Below are 24,587 nucleotides of genomic sequence, written 5' to 3'. Positions count from 1 at the left end.
AGATAGACGAAGAAATGGCAGAAAATTTTCAAAGACATCAATAAAACGAACAGAGAGGGAAATGAAGAGAGAAAGAGAGAGAAACAAAGACATTCAGTTAAAATTAGTTTTCTTTTTCTCGCAATGCAATTAATACATATGTATGTATGTATGTATCTATGTATGTATATAATAAAAAGTTCTCTACGATCCTATTAACAAAATAAATAAATTTGCACGCTTCGTGATTTAGTTATACATCGTTTACGTCTGTGTTAAAGGTAGATTCGAATAAAAACATTGTCACTAAAAAATAAAAGAGAAGCATAGATCGAAAGACACAGAGTTACTGGCCGAACGGCATCGAAGCTGATATAATTCAATATAATGTAGAGCCCAAGGGACATTATCTGGCCTCGTGCAGTCAACTCGACTCGGTCCACGATTAATCTCGACTCGATCTCAACAAAGCGCGGATTTATGTTCTCCTCGCCACCCGGCATCGAGAGTCCCCGGGTGAAACCAGTTTTTGCCGAGCTCGTTTCTTTTCCGCGATGCACCTTCTTCCTTCCTTTTCTTTCCTCGCCCTCTTTTCCTTTTATTTTTTTTTTCTTTATTTCTTTTATTTTTTTTTGTAACCCTTTCCGAACTTGCCATACATTTTTCCTGTTTAATTTTGACTCCTAAAACGATCAAACCTTCTCGAAATTTTGAACAAGTAAAAATTGATCTTTGTTATAATCTCAAAAAAAAAAAAAGAAAGGAAAGAAAAAAGAAAATAACATAAATCAATAAATAAAATACAGCATGAATATTTCCAATTTTAATTTGTCTCTTAAAAAGATATAAATAAAACGTATATGTATATATTATAAACGAATGTCTTGATCAAAAAATGTTTTGATCGTTTCTCTACACTTGCACCTGCTCGACCGATCAACTTCTACACAGATATTCTGCGGATAAACGGATATACGATTTGATCCTACAATCGTTTACAAACGATTTAAAAAATCTGATCAATTAACGCGATAAATTGGAGAATATAACTTGTCATTAACAATATAAGTGACAGTAACGTCTAGCCTGTTTGAAATGATCTCGACGTATAATAAATATGGGGAACGTATTTGCATTTAAATAAAGAATTTGGTATTTTAATTGAAAAATTGTCCCAGGCCTGTAGTTAAATTTATTACGTCGATGTATTTCGAAAGCTCCAAGATAGAGAACGTAAGTACTTACATACATACATACATACATACATACATACATACATACATACATATACGTACATATCGGCGGATCGTTCCGCTCTTTTTCGGATTACGAGATAGGAGATGAGAATTCGAGGGCGGAGACTAAAAGACGCTTTCGTCCGAAAGACGACGCAACGTTGAATTACGAGTAAATCCGTAATGAGCCGTGGGATCGAGTCGATGAGTCCTCGTTGTTCCACGTCGTTGTTCCGCGTCGTTATGCGTTCCGCGTTCCGCGTTCCGCGCTCCACCGTCCGTGTACAATCGGTAATTGCGCGGCAAAATACGAACGACACTTGCTGCAAGTCCTTCTCTCTCTTCCACCCCTCCCAACGCCTGTTTCCCTTATCCCTACCACTATCATCACCAATCTCTATCGTATCTCGCTCCACTTCACTCGTATTCTTTTCTTTTCTTTTTTCTTTTTTTTTACCTTGCTTTTATCTTTTTTCTTCTTCTTTTTCTTTTTCTTTTTTTCTTCTTCTTCTTCTTTTTTCTCGTTTCCTTCTCCTCTTATTTTCCCTTCTTTCTTTTTATCGCGTTAACAACGAGATCTTAACTGCGTAAATTCTATATCTACTAGCATAATCGATTAACCACATGCCGAGATCGTGACCGTGCACATCCGCTCCAGCTTTTTATCCTATGTCGATCCGACAATAGGGACCTTTATCGTTCTTTGTATTATCAAAGCTCGGTTCGTTGCTCGTTGTACGGCACCGTTACGCAAAGAGGAGGAGGAAGAAGAGGAAGAAGTCGTTTTTTCGATTATGTGAGAAAATGTCAATAGATTTTCTATGTTTTTCTTTCTTTCTTTCCCTTTTTAACCCTCTTATCGACAATTTTTGATTATATTAAATATAATACTATATTGTATAATATTATCGGCATTCGAAGATACGTGATTTTACGATCGTACGTTATTACGATAATTTATCAATAAATGAAGCACCTATCCTTGCTATATAGAATAAAATATTTCTTCATAAATTATTTAACAACTCTGAAGACCTCTCTCACGTTACCAATCATTACTTCACCCGTATTGAATAGAATGATCGGGTGAATGGTAATTCTCCCCTGTGGATGCTCGTTAAATATTAAATGGCGAATAAGCGCTTTGATTAAACGGATTCGATTACGTTAAATTAATAAATACGTAAACGTGTATATAATATATATATATATATATATTATTAATAAAATTCTATGTTTTGATTGGAGGATTGTAATATCGAATAACGGTACCAGTAATCTTTGTTAATCGTTTCAACAACCTAACGCTTAAAGTAAGATTAATTAATGAATACCATTAAAACAAATGGAGTTCATTATACTAGGACTTACTTGTAAGATCCATGAATATTCTTGCAGGTGCCATGCTTGCACGGATTCCTCTCGCATTCATCGATGTCATCGGCACAATTGCGTCCGGCGAAGCCCGATGCACACGTGCACTTGTAACTGTCCTCCAATGAACGACACTCGGCACCGTTTCGACAGGGTGACGAAGCACAATAATCCTCCCGTTCACAATGCTCTCCTGTGAAAAAAAAATATTTAATAAACATTTAATAATCATTATAATAAAACGAAATTTGAACTAATAATAAAATCAAATAATAGAATCTTGGAATTTATTATAACAAAGTGGCACTTATTTGTAAAACCAATTTATTTCTGCATGCAAAATTGTACAAGCTAGGGTTTGTATTTATAAAGAAATATTATATTTATTATAAGAAATTTCATAATTATTAAATTTATAATATCAATTCGATAGAAATTAAAAATCATTTTTGATAAAAAAAAAAAAAAAAAAAATCTCAATCCTTTTACATAGCAAATCAATAAAATTCTAATTAAATGTGTAGAAAATTAATGTTTCTATTTCTAACGAATGATTACATAAAACGTCGTATTAAGGAGTATAGGATAAAATTATAAGGGTATCGAATCGCAATGGGCGAATAAATTAACTTTACTGTGCTGGCAAAGGCTTATGTACTCCCTTCGCTAAGTAGAGATATCTCTGCGCATGCCAGTTATCGTTGTTAGGGTGAATATCTATGGCAGGAAAGGTACCGTCTCATCCCTTTTTCTAGTTTCCCGATTAGTGGAACTAATTACTAGACTCGCTACTTGTTCTCTTTCTTTCTCTCTTTTTTCTCTTTAAGATTCTCCTCCTTCTTGATCTTAACGGTCTTGTACTTACTCGTATGTTTAATAGTGCTTCTCCTTTCTTTTTTTTTTTTTCCTTCGCAAAATATTTCATATAATTTAAAGAAATATACACTTCAAATCTATTATTTATATCGAAATTAATTGTTAAACTCCATTTTGTATTATTTCTGAATCATCAAAAATTTACAATGTTTATCATTCCTTACAATTTTATATCATATTATATTTCATCGTACATTTTGTACAGAATTCATCGATTTTAAAATTAATTTTAAATCGAAGTTTAAGAAATTAAAAAAAAAAAAAGAAGATACATAAATAAATAAATAGAAAGGGAAAAGAAAGAAATAATTCTCACTTTACTGTGATTTCAAGATTTTTCTCTTAAGTTAGAGATATCATATCTTATCTCGATACTCGAGAAAAATTCGATCGATCGCGATATAGCAGGGTGTTAGAAAGGGAGAACCACTGATTCAAAAGGGTACCGCCATAGTTAAACGTTGCCTTGGACTTGGCCAATTATCCAGCGAACATAGACTTCTCTTTCTGTCTCTCTTTCCATCCTTCTTCGATATACATATATATATATATATATATATATATATATATATCCCTCTCCTTTTATTGAATTCTCCCTTCCTCGGATTTATTTTTCGAGCGAACGTGCACATCCCTATAAAGATAAGAAACTATCCACGGTATTGCCTCCCATTTCCGCGATTCGTACGGATTGACGAGCGTCGTTGGCGAGTGCCTTCTACGAGCGGTCATCATCGTTAAAGTTTTCACTTTATTTCCCGCAATATATTATAAAGCCGCCGACATTCTTAGACGATCGTAATGCAATCGCCGTCTTCCGTACTCGTTGCTCGCTCTTACCTTCCTGCCCACTCTATTTATGACGAATAATGATAATAATAATATGGTAGAACGTCGACGTTTTCATTGCAACCTCCACTTCTATAATCGCAAATATATCACTGAGCATTGCTACTCGAAATACGACTATCCCTATGCTACTGATTAACGTATAAATCTAACAAAAAATTTCGTATACATATATATATATATATATGTATGCATGTATGCATGTACGTACTTATATCATTTTTTCTTTTTTTTTTTTTATATAGCGTGAGACGATCGTCGTCGTTTATCATTTCGATGAGTTTCTTTTTTTTTTTTTTTAATTTTGAATCGAATTTAAATATATTTTTCCATATCATTTTTATTATTTAAATAATATTTCAGATCAACTTACCCGTATAGCCCGTCGCGCACGTACACACGTACTCGTACAAAGATTTAAGATTACAGGTGGCACCGTTGAGACAAGGCGAAGAATCGCAAGCATTGTCGATTGGAATTTCACAGAGACTAGCAGTGAATCCAACAGGACAGGAACACGTGAACGATGGTGTTCCACCTCCGATGATCTCTCTCACTCTACAGGAACCACCGTTTTGACAACGTGGTCCGGTATGACAGGGGTTCAAATGTTGACAATACTCTCCGACGTATTTTGATGTGCAGCTGAAATAACAACGATAAGAAATTAAAATCGATCCCTCATATTTATAAATAAATCAATAGTATGAATATAAAATATATTATAAAATAAATTACAAGTAATTGAGAATAACTGTTTACTTTTTTCTTTTTTTTTTTTTTTTCAAAAGCATCAAATAAAAGTATATAATGATAAACAAAAAGTGCATCCATATCCAAAGTCTGAATCGCATAGAATTCGATAAATCGATAAATCAGAAAATGTAATCTCGCGGAAAGTAAACGGAATATGTTTTTACGGTTACGATAAGATTAGAAATACTTCGACATAAATTTGATGTGTGAAGATTCGAATAAGAAAGAGAGAGGGAGAAAGAAAGAAAAAGAAAGAGAGAAACAATCTCTGTTGCGTATTCCAGTACTGTTCCAGCTGAACGGTTTTGAAGATAATTTTAATCGTTTCTTGAGAAAAGGGTTCGACCATGGTGTTAAGTCTTCCACGAAGGATCGAAATCGTCTTATTGCAAGACACGAAACGTACGGTGTCCTTTGAGTTCGGTCACTGCCATGTATTATTTATTATGGCATGCAATTATTAGTTGGTTCATTGTCAGTGGTTGATCCTCACATAAAATTTTCTTCTTTCTTATGTGTGTATACACACACACACACACAATAATTACATATATCCTTTTATATATATATATATATTTATATATATGTATATGTATCCTCTATATCCTTTAATGGATGTATATATGAATTATGTATGCATATATCCTTTCCTTTCTTTCTTTCTTTCTATTTAGTTCGTTTTATCATCGATTATAATTATTTTTTGTAATTATCCCTTTTGCGGATAAACAGTAAATTCTATCGAGCAAATAATTTCATTTTTCTATTCGTTGTCATGTACAATATATTTCAGACGTTAATTAAGTTTATCGATAATGGCTAATCTTGGTTCTCGTCGAGTTTGTTCGCGCTCGATGGTAATTACCATGCATGTAAGTTTCATGTAGAAAATGCGTTTAGCACTTTATCTTATATAGTTAATAAACTAATACCTTAGTTCTTTATACCCGTATATGTAAATTATCGCGTTTCTAGATTATCATAATAAAGATTTTATTACGATTATCATTTATATTAATTAATCATTCATTTCCAATGACTATAATCCATATGATTAACTTTCTTTTTTTTTTTTTCTTGTAATCACAGTATATTATCCACGATAGTTAATCTACATTGTTATGTTTCCCCTAGAGGGATTTCAATTCTGCGAAAACTTGAACGACGTTGTACCTACGAGTTATCGAACTGAGAAAGGTGCGGTTGGCTGCACCGTTCTAACGAACAGGTTGATACCTGGGTTTGCTCGAAAAAGGAATCGTAACTAGGCGTCCCATCGAGTCTGTATAAAGAGGAGGAGCTTCATTCTAACGGCTCCTAATGATCGGAAGTCGAGACTCGTATTGTACTCTCGACCGATCTCCGGATTCTCTCTCTCTCTCTCTCTCTCTCTCTCGCTCTTTCTCTTTCTCTCTCTGGCTTTCGCTAGAAAAGACCGTAGCAAAGAAGAAACTAGGGACGAGTCCTCCCTTTAATAGTAACCTGTATGTACCTTTCTTCGGACGATCTCGGTTCTAAAGACTTCTCTTTTATACATTTATCATGATGGAGTTTACAAAAATTTTCTTATACATAAACTTGATCAAAATACAATTTCCATTTTATTATCGAGTCCAAAGATATATGTAAATATATATTATACGTACAATGAATTACGTACTCGATAAAATTTATAAATGAAAAAGAAAAAAAATATATATATATATATCTTTCCATATTTATTCTATATAATTTATATTTATATATATTTTATTATATCTATATATATATATAAATAACAATAATGTACACGACGAATGAATTACGTACTCGATAAAATGTATAAATGAAAAAGAAAAAAATATATATATATATATCTTTACATATTTATTCTATATAGTTTATATTTATATATATATATATATATATATATATAAATAACAATAACACGACGAATCATGAACTTTCTAGTACGTGTTCGTTATATGTAAATAAAAAACTAGCAGCACCGTAAATAAAACAATACCCGATTAAACGAAAAAAAGAAAAAAATATTAAAAAAAAGATATTGTCGCATCGAAAGATAATTAAAGAAAGAGGAAGAAAGAATATCTGAGATCTCTTCCCTACCATCTCCCTGCGCCCTTCTTCGAGAGAATCGAGTCGCGGATGTCCGCTTAAGGTTCTAACGCATCGATACTCCTTCGGGAATAAAAAAGGGACAAGGTAACCGAGAGAAGAAGATAACTCGCGTGTGGTAGTCGAGGACGAGAAGAGAAGGGATTAAAAGAGCAGGGGAAAGAGAGAGAGAAAGAGAGAAAGAGGGTAAAGGGAAGATAGGGAGGGGGCGTGGAACGTGCACGTACCAAGGGAAAAGAAGGAAGAGACAGGAACGTATCGACGTGCTTATTGTCCACGACTGCAGCTGCCACTAGTTCGCTCGTGTGTTTTCTCCCCACCCTTCGACCTTTTTTAACAACCCCCTCCCTTCTATCTTACCCCCCCGCCGTTCACCTTCACAACCTCCACGCTTCTTTACTTCGTGCCAACCTTCTTCTTTACATTTTCTCCGTGCTTGTATTGTATGCGATAGAATGGAAAACGCAGAATGGAGAACTTATATAAGGTGACTCGTTTTAATTAATCAACTTATATTTATTGTTAATCGAAATCGTTGATAATGAGAAACGTGTGATGATTAAGGGAAAGAAAAAGTAAAAAAAGAGAAAAGAAATGATCGGACGTTCGACGATCTTTCATAAAATTTGATTTGATTAATCTTTGTTGTTACTCTCGATTTCAATCAAACTTAATTTGCACGTGTATCAATTGTAAATATACATTGTACGGCTTTCTCGGATTATTTGTTATCAAGGAAAAAAGATGAAACAGAAATAAGAAAGTAAAGGAATGGTCAGACGTTCGACGATCTTCCTTAAAATTTCATCGGATTAATTAATCTTTGCTGTTATTCTCGATTTAAATCAAAATTAATTTGTACATGTATAAAACACGTAAATATATATTGTACGGGTTTATCGGATCAAAAAATTGAGAATAGAAGGATCTCTTTTCTGTTTTTTTCTTTTCTTGAAATATCAACGGGTCATCCTTTCTTTTCTATTTTTCTTTCTTTCCTTCTTTCCGACCGATTAAAATTTCATAATTTTTTCAAAGTTCGTGATATTACCTAGGATTTCTATACACCGTATATACATAAGTGTAAGTGTGTTGGTCTCTCTCGCACACACGTTTAGAAAGAAAGCTGCAGCCGGTATCTCTATAAACGGAAGCGACGATTCCACGGCCATTACTCGCCGGCAGCAAGTTTCTTCTTGACTACCGGTCAGGGCCGGAGAGCACGCACGACTTCGAGAGTGACTCTCACAAGGGAGACTAGAAAACGATGCTAGAGAAATAGAGGGAGAGAGGAGATGGAGGGATAGGCGATTTATCGACCTCCACTAGTAAATATTTCCCTTATGCGTCGGTCAAGTTTAGCGAGCTTCGAAGATCTACAACGGCAACGTCATTCTTGTGCAATGATTTTTCTTCGATTTCTTCTTTTTTTCCCCCCATCGATACGACACAAACTAGAACGAACTCGCGAACACTGAGACAGAGATTTTTTTTTGACTGAGGGTGGGGAGAAAGAGAGAGAAGAAAAGAAGAAAAAAAGTATAACAGTTCGTCTCGATCGACGAGTCGTATCAATCGATCGGGATAAATCAGAAATCTCGATCTCGAATTGACTATAGAATTGGAGAAAGAGAGGAAGAAAGAAAGAGAGAGACAGATAGAGATAGATTCGATCATCATCGATGCTTACGCGTACGTGCGTGTTTGTAAAAGGAAAATGAGACCGAGTCTCGTATCAATTCGCATTTCAATGCAAATTGCCTCCAACTAATTCCACTTCGAGATAGCTCTGCTATCTCTGCCGCTGCCCTTTCGATTCTGAAACGTTGAAACGAACTTGAAAGAGATAGAAATAGAGAGGAGACTGCTCTTCTGCTACTCGTGCTCATCTCCTCGGTCATTTCACATTTTTTTCGCGGAATTAGATTCACCCTTCGATGCGAACGTTTCTTCTCTTCGTACGCGAGCCGGTATGCTTTACTCTTCGCGAACGAACGTAAGAAACATTTATACATTGGTATACGTGCTTCGAAAGGATTGAAGTTATTGTTCGACTTAATCGTTCGATGAATACTCTACGTTGATTGGATGATAATTCCTTGGATGAAGATTATCAAAGTAAACGATAGAAACGTCGAACGATTACGTACGATCTATCGTTTTATCAAACGTTTTATTAAATCCTTATAGGATTCAGTAATCAATTCAAAGCAAAAAGAAAAATAGAAAAAGAGAGGAAAGAAGAAGGAAAAGAAAGAAAAGAGAAGTCTGTTGGAACGACGAAAAGGTGCTAAGAATTCTAAATAATAAAGCAAACATATACACGAACGTTCTGTCCTACTGTTAATCGTACTTTTACCAGCTGGTTCTATAGAAGAACCGATTTTGAAAATATTTTATGGAAACGATAAAGTTGTATAACGATGAGAATATCCTATGAACAAACTGAGCTGCGTTAAATAATCTAATTACTATGTTAAATAAATTCTATCAATAGAAAAATATATCCATTATATTAGACAATATTTCTTTCAAATCGGATGAATACGGAAGGAGAAATTGATTTTAAGATAGAGAAACATCGATTATTTCGTCGCATTGACGATTCCATCGTCGTTGGATAAATAATTTTACACAGTTTATGATTATATCGTAAGAAAAAATGAAAAGAAGAAAAAAAAAAAAACAGAAAAGAACGTTTATTCGAAGTGACGAGAATAAAAGAAAAAAAAAAAAAAAGTAAAAGATAGGGAGGAGAAGGGTGGAAAGGCCGTCGCCTTTCGTGGCAAATTAATAAGACTCGATCGTGGAGAATTCGAAAAGAATTGCGAGGGAGATCGATAATCGAGATTTCCGCGAATTTATCGCGTTTCGTATCAGCCGGAAATTAACGGATCGCCCGCCGAAATTGCCTCGTAAATTCGAGACGCGCGAGCTCTTCTCTACTCTTTCTCTCTTCCGCGAGACATGACGAACGACCCTGCGATTTCGCTTGTCTGCTATCTAAACGAGCATCTAAAATTGCAATTCGCGCGGTATGTCGACGACGCGAATTACCGATCTTTGCCCACTTAATTGGCCGACAGAGACGACCAGTGAGTACGTATTCATAAAAAAGAAAAAAAAAAAAGAAAAGGAAAAATAAAAATAAAAGAAAGAAAAATTTCTCAAGGTATTCGACTTAGAACAGTTACAATGTGACTCGAAGGTAATTAGTAATTAATTAATTAATTATTCAAGACCTCAAACGAAAAAACTTCTTAGAGAATATAAGAGACTTTCTAACGATACTTCGTTGATAAGTAATTTCATAAATAAACGATATCGATTATCGATGTCGACGATATAAAGAGAAAATTTTAATTTTCGTAATTCTAAGTTAAATATTACAACTTGGTGTAAAAAAATATCGGTCGAGCGTGTCGGGAACGAAAATTAAAATCATCGATTATATAGAGATCGTATTTAGAAAATCAGAAAAAAGAAAGAAAGAAAGGAAAAAGAAAAACAGAAAAAATACGATCATAAATCTAGATACCTACATAGATATCATGAATTTGGCAATACGTATTCGCCTACGGCGAATTCTTTCGTACCTCTCTCGATTATTTGCACCACAGCCAAGAAAGGTAAGAAGCTCGAAGAAAAATAAAAAGAAAAGGAGAAAGAGAAAGAGAAAGAGAAAGAGAAAGATATAAAAGTCGCGAGATTATTGGTGCCATTTCAGTTAGCATTAAGGTTTCCACCTTCTCCACCTTCCAAAAAGGGAAATGACTTTTTGCGACACAGAATGCCAGAGCACAGATGCTTTTTCCAAGGTTCCTTAAAGGAGTATATGTATCTTACATACGCGTCCCTTTTCTTTCGAGGCGCCGCACCTCCTTCCCCTCTACTTCCCACGACCGCTTCCTCACTACCAATAAAAGTCAACTCTCCAATGGTTAAGTAGGTGAACATGATTTTTCGGCGTCGAACGATCGAACGAACGAACGAACGAACGAAGGAACGATCGATCGATCGATCGATCGATCGTTCGATCGACGTCTTTTGGCGCGTTATCGTTGCCGACCAAAGGTGCTTGAAAAAAGTTATGCAAGAAGAGGGCCGGCTGTTGATCGCGTTACTTCAGACGTAACCCGACCCGAATATATTCTTTATATCGCGAATTAATCTCCACGGCACTCCTCGAAATCGAAATCAAGCTCCTGTAATTTCTCCGAAGATCTGTCTTTAAACTGCCGGTGAGAAAGAGGGCCCGAGAATAATTAAGTAGTCCGTAACGGACATACGTGTATATATGTATGTACAGAGATACATACAAACACAGACGCATATATACATAGATACACGAATTTGTCAACCTTACCAAGAAATTTCGTCCGTGAAAAATCATCGAAAACACGTCGAACTTTACGTGCTCCTTGCAGAATTTCTCTTCAAAAGTAGTCCCACGAGATTCCTCTCTCGCAATTTTCGCGACGGTTAGTCTCGGTCGGCGACCGGACGTTCTCCGAAAAAAAAAAAAGAACGAGGAAAGGAGCAGAAGTTGAAGAAGAAGAACAAGAAGAAGAAGAACAAGACGAAGAAGAACAAGAAGTAGAAGAAGAAGAACAAGAAGAGGAAGAAAAAAAATATATATATATAAAGAGAAAGAAAGAAAGAAAGAAAGAAAAAGAGAAAGAAAGAGAGACAATGACAATGAAGAGCCTCGAATCTCCGGTCCTCTTTGCCTTACCTCTAACGACGAGAAGAGAAGAGCAATTGTGGGGAGTGAAGGAGAGAAAATGTTAGAGATTAGGAGGTGGTGTCGCGAAAGGGAAAAAGACTCGGTTTGCCGCATTGTCGGGAAAGAGCCGTGCCTGGTGTTTATCGTGAAACTTCTCTTTCTCCTTCCCACCCTCTCTCCCTCTCTCCTTCTCTCTCTTTCGTCATCTTTCAAGAAGAAGGTAAAGAAGAAGAAGAAGAAGGAGAAGAAAGAGAAGAAGATGAGGAGAAGGGATGAGGAAGAGGACGGTAACACCACCACCCACCATCAATGGCCGGTGGACCGAGAAGGCAGCCACCCGTGCTGGTTCCATTAGTGTCTCGGCTTGTAATTTGCCGCGCCGAATGTTAATGGACTCCTCTCTCTCTCTCTTTCTTTCTTTCTTTCTTTCTGAAGATCTTCCTTTCCTCCCTCGAAAACTCCATCTTCACTCACGGCACTTCGTTTCTTCCCCGGAACAAAATTCTTCCAACGGAGTCTCACTTTTTCGCTATCTTGATCTCTCTCTCTCTCTCTCTCTCTCTCTGTCTTTCTCGATCTTTCTTTTTCTTTCTCTTTCTCTCTACGTATCTCTCTTTTATTCTCTTACTCGTAATGTCGCTTATATATTTCTCTTCGTCTTACTCATCACGATATGAAATACCCAGAAGGAATCGTGTTTTTCGTAAAGAGAAAACGACGATACGTGGATACGTAAGTAAAGAGAGACTCTCGTTGATCGAATTGACCACTTGGTTGTTTTCTTGATCTAGCGAGGGAGTAATTAGCCCCGAGAAATCGATCGTAGCCCTTGGCTACGGTTACTCGTGAAGAGACAAGCGGCTAATTAAGAAACAGCACCGTAATACTGCCGTCGAATTAGCATCCATTAAGAGAGCGACGGAAAACGGTGTGCCGTCTTTACTGTCGAGAGGTGTGGGAGGAGGAGTCGAACAAGAGGGTGAGAAAGAGGGAGAGAGGAGGAGAGGAGAGAAGGGTCAACAGATCGTCGAATAATTAAGGGTCAATGGACGGGATCAATTAAGGAAGGAGATAAGAATCCGAGAGACAGACAGAGAGAGAGAGAGAGAGAGAGAGAGAGAAAGAGATAGATAGATACATAGATAAAGAAAAAGAGAGAGAGAGAAAATGATACGATTCGATCGTTAATGCTCTTCGACTCTGAGATAAAGTCGCTTCGGTAAGATCGAAGAATCGAAAGATCTAAAAGTGGATTTCAATATCAGTGAATTTTTTTCTTCGGCGAAGGAAAAGAAAATTATACAGCTTTCGATGATAAATAGCTGATAAAGATCGTCAGGATGAATCTGTACTTTGTTATCGAGTTTATAAATTAACGACAAACGTGTTTTGCGAAACTCAAGAATTTTTATCGTAATTAATAACGTTAATTTTTTACGGTTTTACTTGTATTAATTCGTAAGGTTGTCTAACGAGAGAAAAAAGGAAGAGGAATCGAGAGCTGGTATGTGTGTAAGTACGAAGGGGAACGAAGAGAGGTACACTCTTTATGGAGAGAGGATTGAAGGTGGTAAGAACGAGCGAAACTTCCCACGTGGATAATGTGACTGCGGGTAAAGGGAGTAGTTGCTGCTGCTGCTGCTGCTGCTGCTGTTGCTACTACTACTGCTACTGCTCTTACTACTGCTCTCTTCAACAAGAGAGAATGTGGTCCACGTTCGAGGGAAGAAGCTGAAGGAAAAACCTTGTTTACCAAACTATCAGATTACCCTACCGACCGAGCCGATCGTCATTAGCTTTTAATTAGGCCTTACCACATACAAATCCAACCCTTATTTACCAATTCATTTCTATATACGAACGATTACTATTCAATGAATTCATTCGAATTTCATCAGATCTTTTTTCCACGAGAAAATAAATAAACGATCGAATATCATTGATACCATTCATTCGTGAAAAGAATTATGAAGTAGTATATACCTTCCTTTCGGTATTTTTAAGGGAATGTAAGATAAAAGAAAATACAAAAGCACGTTCTCATGGATGAAACGTTGATGTAAGTATATTGTGGCTTTGGAAACATAACACTCGGCCAGTCAGTTCACCATGATGGAGAATAGATCTCTCGATCGTAAGGCCATGAGTAGTCTTTGCACCACGACAATTCGCATGTTCCTTCGAGAGAGTTGATGTACAGTCGAGTTTAACGATTTTCTTCGAACTTCGAAAAGGAATTTTATCTTGATAAAAAAGTAACTGTATCGTATCGATTGTGACAAGGAAAAAAGAAAAAATAATTATGTTTATTACGGATTTGCGTAACAAAAAAAAAATAAACGCAAGATCACTTTAGCGTTAGCTATCGACTTTTATCGTTCGAAAATGCTTTATGAAGAGAAAAAAAAAGAAGAAAAAAAAGATTTGAAAGAGTATAATTTGAAGAGAGGAATAAAAAATTATCTTAATAATTAAAAATTGCATTTTAAAAGTCATTCTTCGTGGTATTGCAACTACGGTCGACCTATAGTGTAAAATTTTCTTTTTTAAAAATAACAAAATGAAACCTGAAAAATAATATTTTTCTGATCTTTACGAATTATCGATAACGATATTGACACGACTTCTCTCGTCGTGAGTGAATAAATTATGGGAATCATTAATGAAGATCATATCGATCTCAATAAATTATGATTTTTAATATACTTCAATTAGTTCGTCGATTAAAAAGTTTCTTAAGAAAAATAACGAAAGGAAAAGTGTAAAGATAACGTTTTAATAAGAAACTTTTATATAATTCGTTATCATATATCAATGTCATTGAATTATCAGAAGAGATTTTATGCAAATGATATTTGAAAATCATTGCTTCCGACTGTACTTAGGTACGTGGGCTGTGAGCTCCGAGTTATCGGGCTTTTTAACGCGCCACTTGCGGTAACGCGTCTCGGCCAATCGCGGTTTCAGCGAGTTTCACATCCCTCCTATGTCCTTCTTTCTCTTTCGTATCTCCTTTCGTATTCCTGAAGACGACGACAACGACAACAACGACAGCAACGACGACGATGACGACGAAAATGACGCCGATGTAGAGACAGCTGCACGCGCGTGCATAAAAGCAGAAAAGTGTCGATGAAAACCTAGCCGTGCAGACCGTCGTGGTTTCACGATAAGATCAAATTTTCGATCGAATTTATCGAATGGCTTTAACTGTAAAAAATCGATCGGATCGAGTGCTATAATTAACGATTTTAAATTATTTCTATAATAAAATAACTCAAATCGATCCCAAAAAAAGGAAATCCACATAATGATAATAATGATAATAATGAAATAAAAAAAAAAAAAAAATCTACTCTAACAAAAGGATAATATCTAATTAATATTCCTATAAAACGAATATCTTTGATTATTATTGATTTGATGAATTAAAATATCTCTAGATATAAATAATAAAGATTTAAATAAATCATGAATTAATAAATGTATAAATCCTGATCTTCAAAATTCTTATCATTAATCCTAATTGTCTTAAAGTTGACAAAGCAAAAATCTTCTTTAAATCCGATTCAAAATTAGCTATAAATCCTGATATGAATATTGTTCTTCTTGAAATAAATAATATTAATTCCATTAACATTATTATCTATTAAAAAAAAAAAAGTAATTATATCGTATTAATAAATATACTCTAGCAATGACTAAAGTTGATGAATGAACTAAAGATGAAACAGGAGTAAATGAAGCTATAGCTAATGGTAATCAAACAGAAAAAGGTTTGAAACGAATTAAACCAACTACGGATCGATTTGAATAAAGTCGTATGAATTTCGATTTTATAAATGAATGACAAACAAAAAAAAAAAAAAAAGAAAAGAAAAGAAAAAGAGAAAGATAGAACCGATTTACCACTTAGTAAGTAAATTTATAAATTTACGAATAACGACTGTATAGAAAGAAAAAAAAAAGAAAGAAAAAAAGAAAGAAAAAAAATGAAGATAAAGGGGATCAAGAAAACTCTCACGACCAGCGGGAAATTTAAATCAGCTGTGAGAAAGTATACATTCTCGTATAGATTAATAATAAACTTTTGAGCGTAATCAAGGAAGAGAGTTTGTTATAAGTGTCTCTCTCTATCTTTCTCTCTCTCTCTCTCTCTCTCTCTCTGTCTCTCTATCTATCTATCTCTCTCCCCCGAAAAGTTTATTACGAGAACGTCCGTCTCGAGAACGTTTTTGTCAGTAAGTTCTTGAGACTAGTATAAAAGTAAAGAAAAAGAGAGAAAGACACCGATCGGTACCACGTGTCGTTCTACTCCGAAAAAGTTTGTCTCTAACGAAGCTGCTAGTGGCAAGTGTCGAAAGAAAAAGAAGAGGACGGAGAAAGAAAGTGCCTGAGTTCTCACGGGGTTCAACGCTTTATTTTCGTACTCCCTCGCGTTCAAGGGGTTGCCCATTGATAAGCTAATGGCCGCATGATAGTCGTTCGAGTTTAACGTCCTGAGAACGTATTACGTGCCTACGTGGAGAGGAAAGCATTATTGAGTGCCTTCAGACGAACCTACGTACGTACGTACGAACGAACGAACGAACGAACAAACGAATAAACGAAAATATCGAAGAAGCCTTTTTATTTTTTTCGAATCGATAAACTTATAAAAATATATATATAATGTACGGACATCGACGATTTCCCAATATTTCGACCTAAAAAGTATGTATATATATTGTATTAGAGATATGATTTTATCGTTAATGTATTAAAATAAATTAAATTAAGTTAAATTGATCTTCGTTAAAGCTTGTGAAAAAAAAAATATGAAGTTTACGAATATTAAGAATTTTTGAATAATTCGATCTAAAAGTATACATACTTCGTTAGAATTAAATTAAATTGAATTGACCCCTTTGATAAAATTATCTATTCGATTGATCTGTATGATTTTTTTTTTTTTTTTTCATTCGACTTAATTCGATTTTATAATTATGTGAAATAAATATAATACGTCATAAGATATGCAGTATTATTTAATTATAAGGTATGTATAATTAAAAAAAAAAAAAAACTATTAAATTAAATTAAATTGATCTTTTTTGATAAAATTATTTTGATCCGTTCGATTACTTTTTTTTTTCGATTTAATTCGATCTTATAATTATATGAAATAAATATAAAACGTCACAAAATGTGCGGTACTATTTAATTATAATTATTTACAATAAATATTTAAACGAATTAAAAAGAAGATAACGAAGTACGTGAATTTACAATTGACGTCTTCGTTTCGACTAACACGATCTGAATATTCCACATAAAAAAACAAAAAGGACTATAACGAATAAGAGATATGAGTATCGACGTAAGGATCTAACAAAGACGAGTTTCGATCTTAAGTCAAACAAAATCCGGCGTTAGTCCAAATATATTTTATCGATAAGATCAAAATAATTCTTTTTCTTTTCTCATCGACATTTGACTTATAATCTACCATTTTCGAAGTACAAATACGATGTTACAACTCGTTATATGGGATTTGTAAAATAAATGTTCTCCATAAATCCTCGTACACGTATACAGTAAAGAATTACAAGAATTCGCTTTTGTATTCGTTGTGTCAAAAGAAAAGGAGGACGAGGATAATTATCAAAAAATCGTGCTGGAATTCGGGTCGATCGGAAGCGATGCTCTTGAAAAGAAAAAAAAAAAAACAAATAAAAAGAAAGAAAGAAAGAAAGAAAAAAGAGAAAGAGAGAAAGAGAGGACAGGCTCAATTAGGAGAACGGTTGCGCATGGTCGATCGATCGTATTTTCGACGACATGATCGCGCGAATGTTGATCGTTCGCGCGACGTCATTCCTGGCTAACGAGTGCCGTTCGAAGATGCTGGTTTCGAATCTCCAAATTGAAGAGTGCGTCTTCTTTTTCATTTACTATATACGATATATGTACGTAACTTGAAAGTATATATGTGATTAATTACCTTCTGAGATCTATACAGAATACGTGCACTTAACTCGTTTAATTCGTAGAAAGAAGATGGGCCAAAAGTATCTAGGTGATTTAATAAAAAAAAAAAGTCAATTACTATCTTTCGTGAGGCTTATTTCTTTTAGGCTTACTTTTTTTTTCGTAAAAGAAATTTTGGAAAAGTAATTGATTTTCAAAATTATGTACGTACTTTTCGTATTTTATGTACGTATCGTGTATATAGATCGTATAGGTCTATTAAATGTTAGTTGATATTAAGTATTGTTATATGTGTATAATAAATATTTAAATAATACTAAATAATAATAGAAAATATAATACTCATTAAATAGAGTTAACGAATACAAATTAACTCTCATATCAAATTGACTGTAATATTTTTTGTCGAAGGAAAAAAAGAAAAAAAGAAAAAAAAAAAAGAAAGAAAGAAAAAAAAGGGGGGAAGAAAGAAAACAACAAAAAAGAAAATTATATGATATATAAACTTAGATTATAACTAATGCTTAGCAAATATTTTCCCTTATAATTAACTTCGCGATGAAAAACTTGAATAAAATTTAAAAAGTATACGTATCTATACGTTTGTACGTTGTCTTCAAAGTTACACAGCATTATGGATGATTAACGTAATAACTAATTATAAGTGAAAATAACAAAAACAATATTAATTATGATAGCGATTTAAACAAAACTTAAGCATATGCTCGAACGATGAAGATACTGAAAACGATAGGTTCGGAGAAATCTTGAGAATGATTAGACGAGCCGCATGTTCACGCATCCTTCCTCATAAAAAGATTTCCGCTTGATGGGCGTTCTAAGAACGCCCGACGTGATCCTCGGTTACGACGTACCAATGGCATTAAGAGGCCACCGAGCACGCTCCATGCCTTGATATCCTAAGATTTCCCGTTTCTCGTTAATGGACCTATCGCGTGAAGTTTAATGTATAATGTATGTACATATGTGTTACAACTACTCGAGGTTCGATTAGAATCGCAAATTATGTTTGAAATTTCTATAACGAATATAAATTAATTTAAAGGTATTAGTATAAATTGCATATCTCTATGATTGTAATACATACATATATATATATATATATATATATTGTTATACATATTGTTTTTTCTATATAAATTAATATAAATTTATATAAATAATATTAATACAAAAATGTATATTAATATTAAATGCAGATTGAATTCCCTTCATATTCCGTTGGAATATAAATTATAAAAGGAGTATTGAGTAAAATTTGTACACCTATTTTAAATAAATGATTAAATTATCTAATAAAAAAAAAAAGGATAAAGAACAAGAAAGATTTTGCTTTGCTTCTCTCATTCGTCAAACTGATGAATCCCAAAGAGAAAAAGAAATAGAGAGAAAAAAAGAGAGAGAGAGAGAGAGAGAAATAAAATCAAAGAATAAAACTATCTAAGATACTATTTCACGAGTGACAAAGGATTATAAAGAGTTGCTAAAATGAAATGTCACTTTACGTATCATGTTTTACGTTAGGATATATCTACTAAAAGAGGGAATGAGAAAAAGTGGAAGGACGAGAGAAAGCCGTGTTACGAGAGGCGAAGACGCGTTGTTTGCTATCCAGATGTTGTCTTCCTTTTCTGACGAAAGGGTTTGTCGTTTGAAAGAGAAAGAGAAAGAGAAAAAGAAAGAGAGAAAGATGAAGAACAGGTCTGAGAATAAGAAGAGAGAAAGAGAGAGAAGGAAGGAAGAAGAAGGTTCTCGCAGGACAGAGGGCATATCGCTAACACTTTACGGCAGTGGCGTTTGTACAGTGCCATGTGTCTCTTCGTTTTTCTTTTTTTATATATATATATATATGTGTGTGTATATTTGTGAGTATATATATATATATATATATATATATATCTTCTCCTCCCACCACCGATCTTGAAAAGGTCCAAGTAAGGAAAATAAAAAGCAGGCCGCCGCCGTTTCGTTTTTTGTTGGAACGTGGCAATGACATTTCCGTCTGCTACGAAGAAGAAGTCAACAGGTCGGTCCAAGTAGTTTTTATCAGCCACCACTTCTTCTACACTTCTATTTTCTCATTACCATTCGTGTGTCATGAACACTGTGCAAGATCTACGACTTTAACTCGACCCTTCCCGAGAACCTTTTACTTTTTCCTCGATCACGTCATCGTAGAAAAATATACAGAATTCCATTTGGAGCGAGTGAAAAAAAGGCGACCCGTCCCTTACACCGCCCTGTTCTTTCCTGTCACTTAAAGTGCTGTATCGTATGGTATTTTCGAGATTAAAGAGAGAAAAAAGGAATATATAAAAAAAAAATGAAAAAAAGAAAAGAAAGGAGAGAGAAAGAGAGAGAGAGAGAGAGAGAGAGAGAAAGGAAAGCACGTGCACGTTGACGACAGCTGAATCTCATCGACGTGATAAATGATCTTCAATCGATCTTTTCGTCTCAACGCGAGATTTTCTATCCAACCTTTTAAATGATATCAATTCTTAAGAAGTCATTAATTATATCGATTTGATGAAATCATACGTATCGTTGAGTAATCCTTTCTCTCTCTCTCTTTTTTTTTTGTACGAAGCGAGTATAGATAAAAAAAAGAAGAAGAGAAAGGAAAAAAGAAGAAAGAAAAATCTATTCCACCAGTCTTATAATTAATTTCGCATGGAAATAAGCTGCACGACCGTGCCTCTAGCCGACAACGAGTGGAAGAGATCGCTGGGAATTAAACTCCGATTGCTTGACCTCGCAAGTGCCGTGTCAACGAGTTTAACTTTTGCCACTGATGATTCTCCTCGTCGTCTTCGATATATCTAACCACCGATAGAACTTTATACAAGGGATTGTTACAAACTGTTATAAAATAATCGACGTGTAAGTAATGAAAAATTTTATAAATAAATAAATGTAATTTCGAAAAAAAAATAGATAAAGAGAGATAGAGAGAGAGAGAGAGAGAGGAGATACCATTTCATACTGATGAAAAAAAGAAAGAAAAGAAAAAGAAAAGAAAAGAAAAGAAAAGAAAAGAAAAGAAAAATGCAGATTTGGTTTTAGTCCTCGAGCTGTCCCATAGTTGAAGAGAATCCTTGCTGCTGCAATCCCGTCGAGAAGGAACGTTTCTAAAGAGAGAAAGAGAAAAGAGAAAGAGACGAGGTGTATCCAAAGAAAGAAAAATATCCCCGTCGAAAATTGGTGAGGAACAAACAAAGGGTTGCGGGGGACCAAAGAAAAATAAAGGATTGCGAATTCTATTAGCGAGCCTCTTTCTCCTCCTACCGAAGAAGAAATAAGATGACGATGCCGAAGAAGGAGGATGCTCGGAAAAAGAGACAGAGAGATAGACAGACAATGAGAAAGAGAAAGAGAAAGAGAGAGAAAAGGAGAGAGAAAGAGAAGGATGAGATGACAACGCTCAGAGCTGTCCGCTAATCTTCTTTCGTCTCCTTCTTCTCTTATTCACAGAGACGAATCGCAGACGGATCGCGCTTTGTCTTTGCGGTTTTCTCCAAGCAGCTCTGCTTCTCGCCAAAAGATTCAACCCTACTACTACTACCATCACCATCACTATCATCATCACCACCTCCTCCACCTTCACCACCTCCACCTCTTTCTCCTTCTCTTCCTCCTTCTTTAATCCTACGACAAACTCATGGACCAACTAAGTAATCACCACGATTGTGGTTTTTACTCGTAAGTCTACCGATTTAGCTCCGACCATCTCGAAAGCGCAATGACCGTGTAACCTCTTTCGAATGATTTTCCAATTTTCCTGACGTTTATATACCCTCGCAGGTATATAATACGATACGTTGTCATTTAATGTTATTTGATATATGATAAAGAAACGTGAGTTTCAAGTACGTAATTTTATTTTAAATATAATTCATTTTGATAGAAAGCAACGACGAGTTTTATTTTAAATGTGTTTCTTTCTTTTTTTTCTCTTTTCTTTTTTCTATTTTTTTTTTTTTTTTTTAATCGACGATTTATAAATACTTTTCTTCGAAAGATTTTCTTTCTCGAATTAATTTGAAGAAAATAAGAAACAAAAAGGTGAGAAGATATACAGCCGAGAAATTTGTTGGACTATTCTCTACGATCCAACTTTTTCTTTAGTACCTTAACTTACGGTATAATTCATATTTAACAAACATTGATATTTGAACATAAATTAACTTATAATTAAATTGAAATTATAATTTAATTTATAATTAAGATATAGTTAAATTTTCTCCCGTAAAAAGTGAAATAATATTTAAACGATATAGACGTATTATGTCATATCAAAGAAGTTACGTGGTATTAGAAAGGGGCTTAACTGTTTTACTTCTTCAACTTTACTTTTCAAACAATCACGCTTATCATTATAAAATTTCTTTCGTCCGATGCAATCCGTCGAGAAAATCCGGAAGTGGAGTTTCGAGTAGGTAGAAAATCGCTCGAAAAGGGCCAACTTATTCGTCGTCTCTTAGGAACGAAGAGGATGCAGTTAGAGAGAAATGCAATTTATAGTTAATATCATTAGAGCGAGAAAAATGTGCGATTGGATTGCGCGAATACGTCGAGCAGTCTCGCGTTCTCTAATGTAATGGCAGAAGCGGATTCTACGTTCGTGGAATCTGGCCAGGCATGCGGCAGAACCGCGAACGCAGAACACCGTGAACCTCTTAATGCTTTCGAACGGTTCTTTGCTTTGCTATACAACCCTCCGACTAAAGCTAAGTCATTCTCGACGATTTCAAATTTGTCTCTTAAAGAAAGAAAGAAAAAAAGAAAACAAAATGAAAAAATAGAAAAAAAGAGATAGGAAAAAAATTAAACAAATAATAAAAACAATAAGCAAGAGAGATCGTTAAACAGACAACGGTAGTCTGACAAGCTGGGGAGTCCATTGAAATTAACTAAATTACCATTCGAATGCTACTCTCACTATACCATTCGCCTAGTCGCGAATACGTATTATTATCTTCCAAGGTATAATACTGTAGCTTGCTATTTTCGCGAGGGTGTCATAAGCGTTCGATTCGTTGAGAATATTAATGCAAAGCACGAAAACACTTCGAGATTCGACTAACAATTTGAGAATACAATCGGTTGTATCAGTCATCGTTTGCTATTCGAATGATTTTATGTTTAAAATATCAGATGTATTATCGTATTGTTTTCAAATGTACAGCTTTTTTAATTCAAAAAATTATTTGCGTATTTTTGATGCTTGATGAAAAAATTGTTTATAATTTTGTTTATAATGTTGTTCTTTTACGTTTTGATAATATACGAATTCTTTTTTTAATATACTATATGTATATATCCTTGAAATACATGTATACATACACCCACACACACATACATATATATATATATCATTTATATGTATTTTAATAATAAAAAGATTTAACTCTTAAAATCAACAATTAATCTTTATATACAGACACACACTTTGCTGTACATACGTAATTATAAATATATATAATAAAAATATGTGTATATATATTTTAATATCAGACGAATTTAATCTTTCATATTATAATCTTAATAAATACATATGTACGTACTCTATATACATTTAAATAACAAACAAATCGAATCTTAAAATCAAACATTACTTTAATAATAATTCTTAATGCATCTAATAGTCATTGATAAAAATTTATTTAAAATATATGTAAAATATAATAAAATCAATACGATGTAAAATCTACATACACGAAATAAATTAAAGAAGGAAGAACCTTATGACGCTTGATACGTTCTTCGTTCACTTTGTTAGATATTCTTGCCAATATATCGGTACCCATTAAATCACGCCAATCTCGATCGTAAAATCTTCTTCCCTTATAAACGAACATAACGCTCGAACGTTTGGTGTCGAAGCGTATCGCGATGGTTGGCGAAAGAATCGTAAAGAAAAGAAAGAAAAAAAACAAGAAAAAAAAGATTAAAAAAAAAAAAAGAAATAAAAATAAAGTCGCGAATCAACCAGAAGCGAGATGCAAGGGACGACATAAATCGAAGGTGGGAGATGGGAAAAGGCGCGAATACTCGGGATTGGTTAGGTAGTTAGGTAGCAATGCAAAGCCACGCTAAATCGTTCAAGACTGCGTTGTTCTACCCTTTCTAACGATCTCGTACGTGAATGCGCATAAAGCTTCTTTCTCTCTCTTTCTCTCTTTCTGTTTTTGTAGAGTATTTTACTCTTCGAGTATCTATGCATATGGAGTATACGGGATGTAACAAAAGTAATGACTACAATATGATATGTAAAGTGAAAGAAACATTTTTTATTAATATGTTCGAAGAAAATAAATAACGATTAATTGTAACGTGATTATAAATTATATTAATTATTTATGTAAATATATGTAAATTAAAAAACATGTATATATATATATATATGTATGTATATGTATGTTTATATATCTTTTCTTTCTCTCTCTTATATTCATAGAATAATATTGCATTTAATAATCTTATCACGTAGATCGTTATGTCGACGACTCAACGCTCAGACAAACGTCTTACTATAAACAAACTTAAAGAATGACAAAGTCTTCGAACTAACGAACGAATATTGTATACAAGTAAACAATGCAAACGAATAACACGAGCTTTACTTTATCCATACCCTCAATTGATTGTATTTATATTAAAAAGAACAAAAAAAAAAAAAAAAAAAA

At 34.2% G+C, this 24,587-nt stretch overlaps 1 protein-coding gene across 1 annotated transcript in view; it reads right to left on the bottom strand.

Annotated features, from left to right (window-relative positions):
- LOC122631216 (neurogenic locus Notch protein) overlaps positions 1-24,587 on the bottom strand; it is a 191,085-nt gene that overhangs the window by 96,574 nt on the left and 69,924 nt on the right. Inside the window, exons 3-4 of the mRNA XM_043816625.1 lie at positions 4,687-4,958; positions 2,586-2,781 (exon numbers count right to left, since the gene is read on the bottom strand). Coding sequence (XP_043672560.1) covers positions 2,586-2,781; positions 4,687-4,958 — 468 coding nt within the window. The remainder of the gene's footprint in view (positions 1-2,585; positions 2,782-4,686; positions 4,959-24,587) is intronic.

This window comes from Vespula pensylvanica, chromosome 1 (genome assembly GCF_014466175.1).
Source record: "Vespula pensylvanica isolate Volc-1 chromosome 1, ASM1446617v1, whole genome shotgun sequence".
Lineage (NCBI taxonomy): Eukaryota > Metazoa > Arthropoda > Insecta > Hymenoptera > Vespidae > Vespula > Vespula pensylvanica.
The sequence above is the reverse complement of the archived record's forward strand: the minus strand, read 5'-3'. Positions and strand labels throughout refer to the sequence as shown.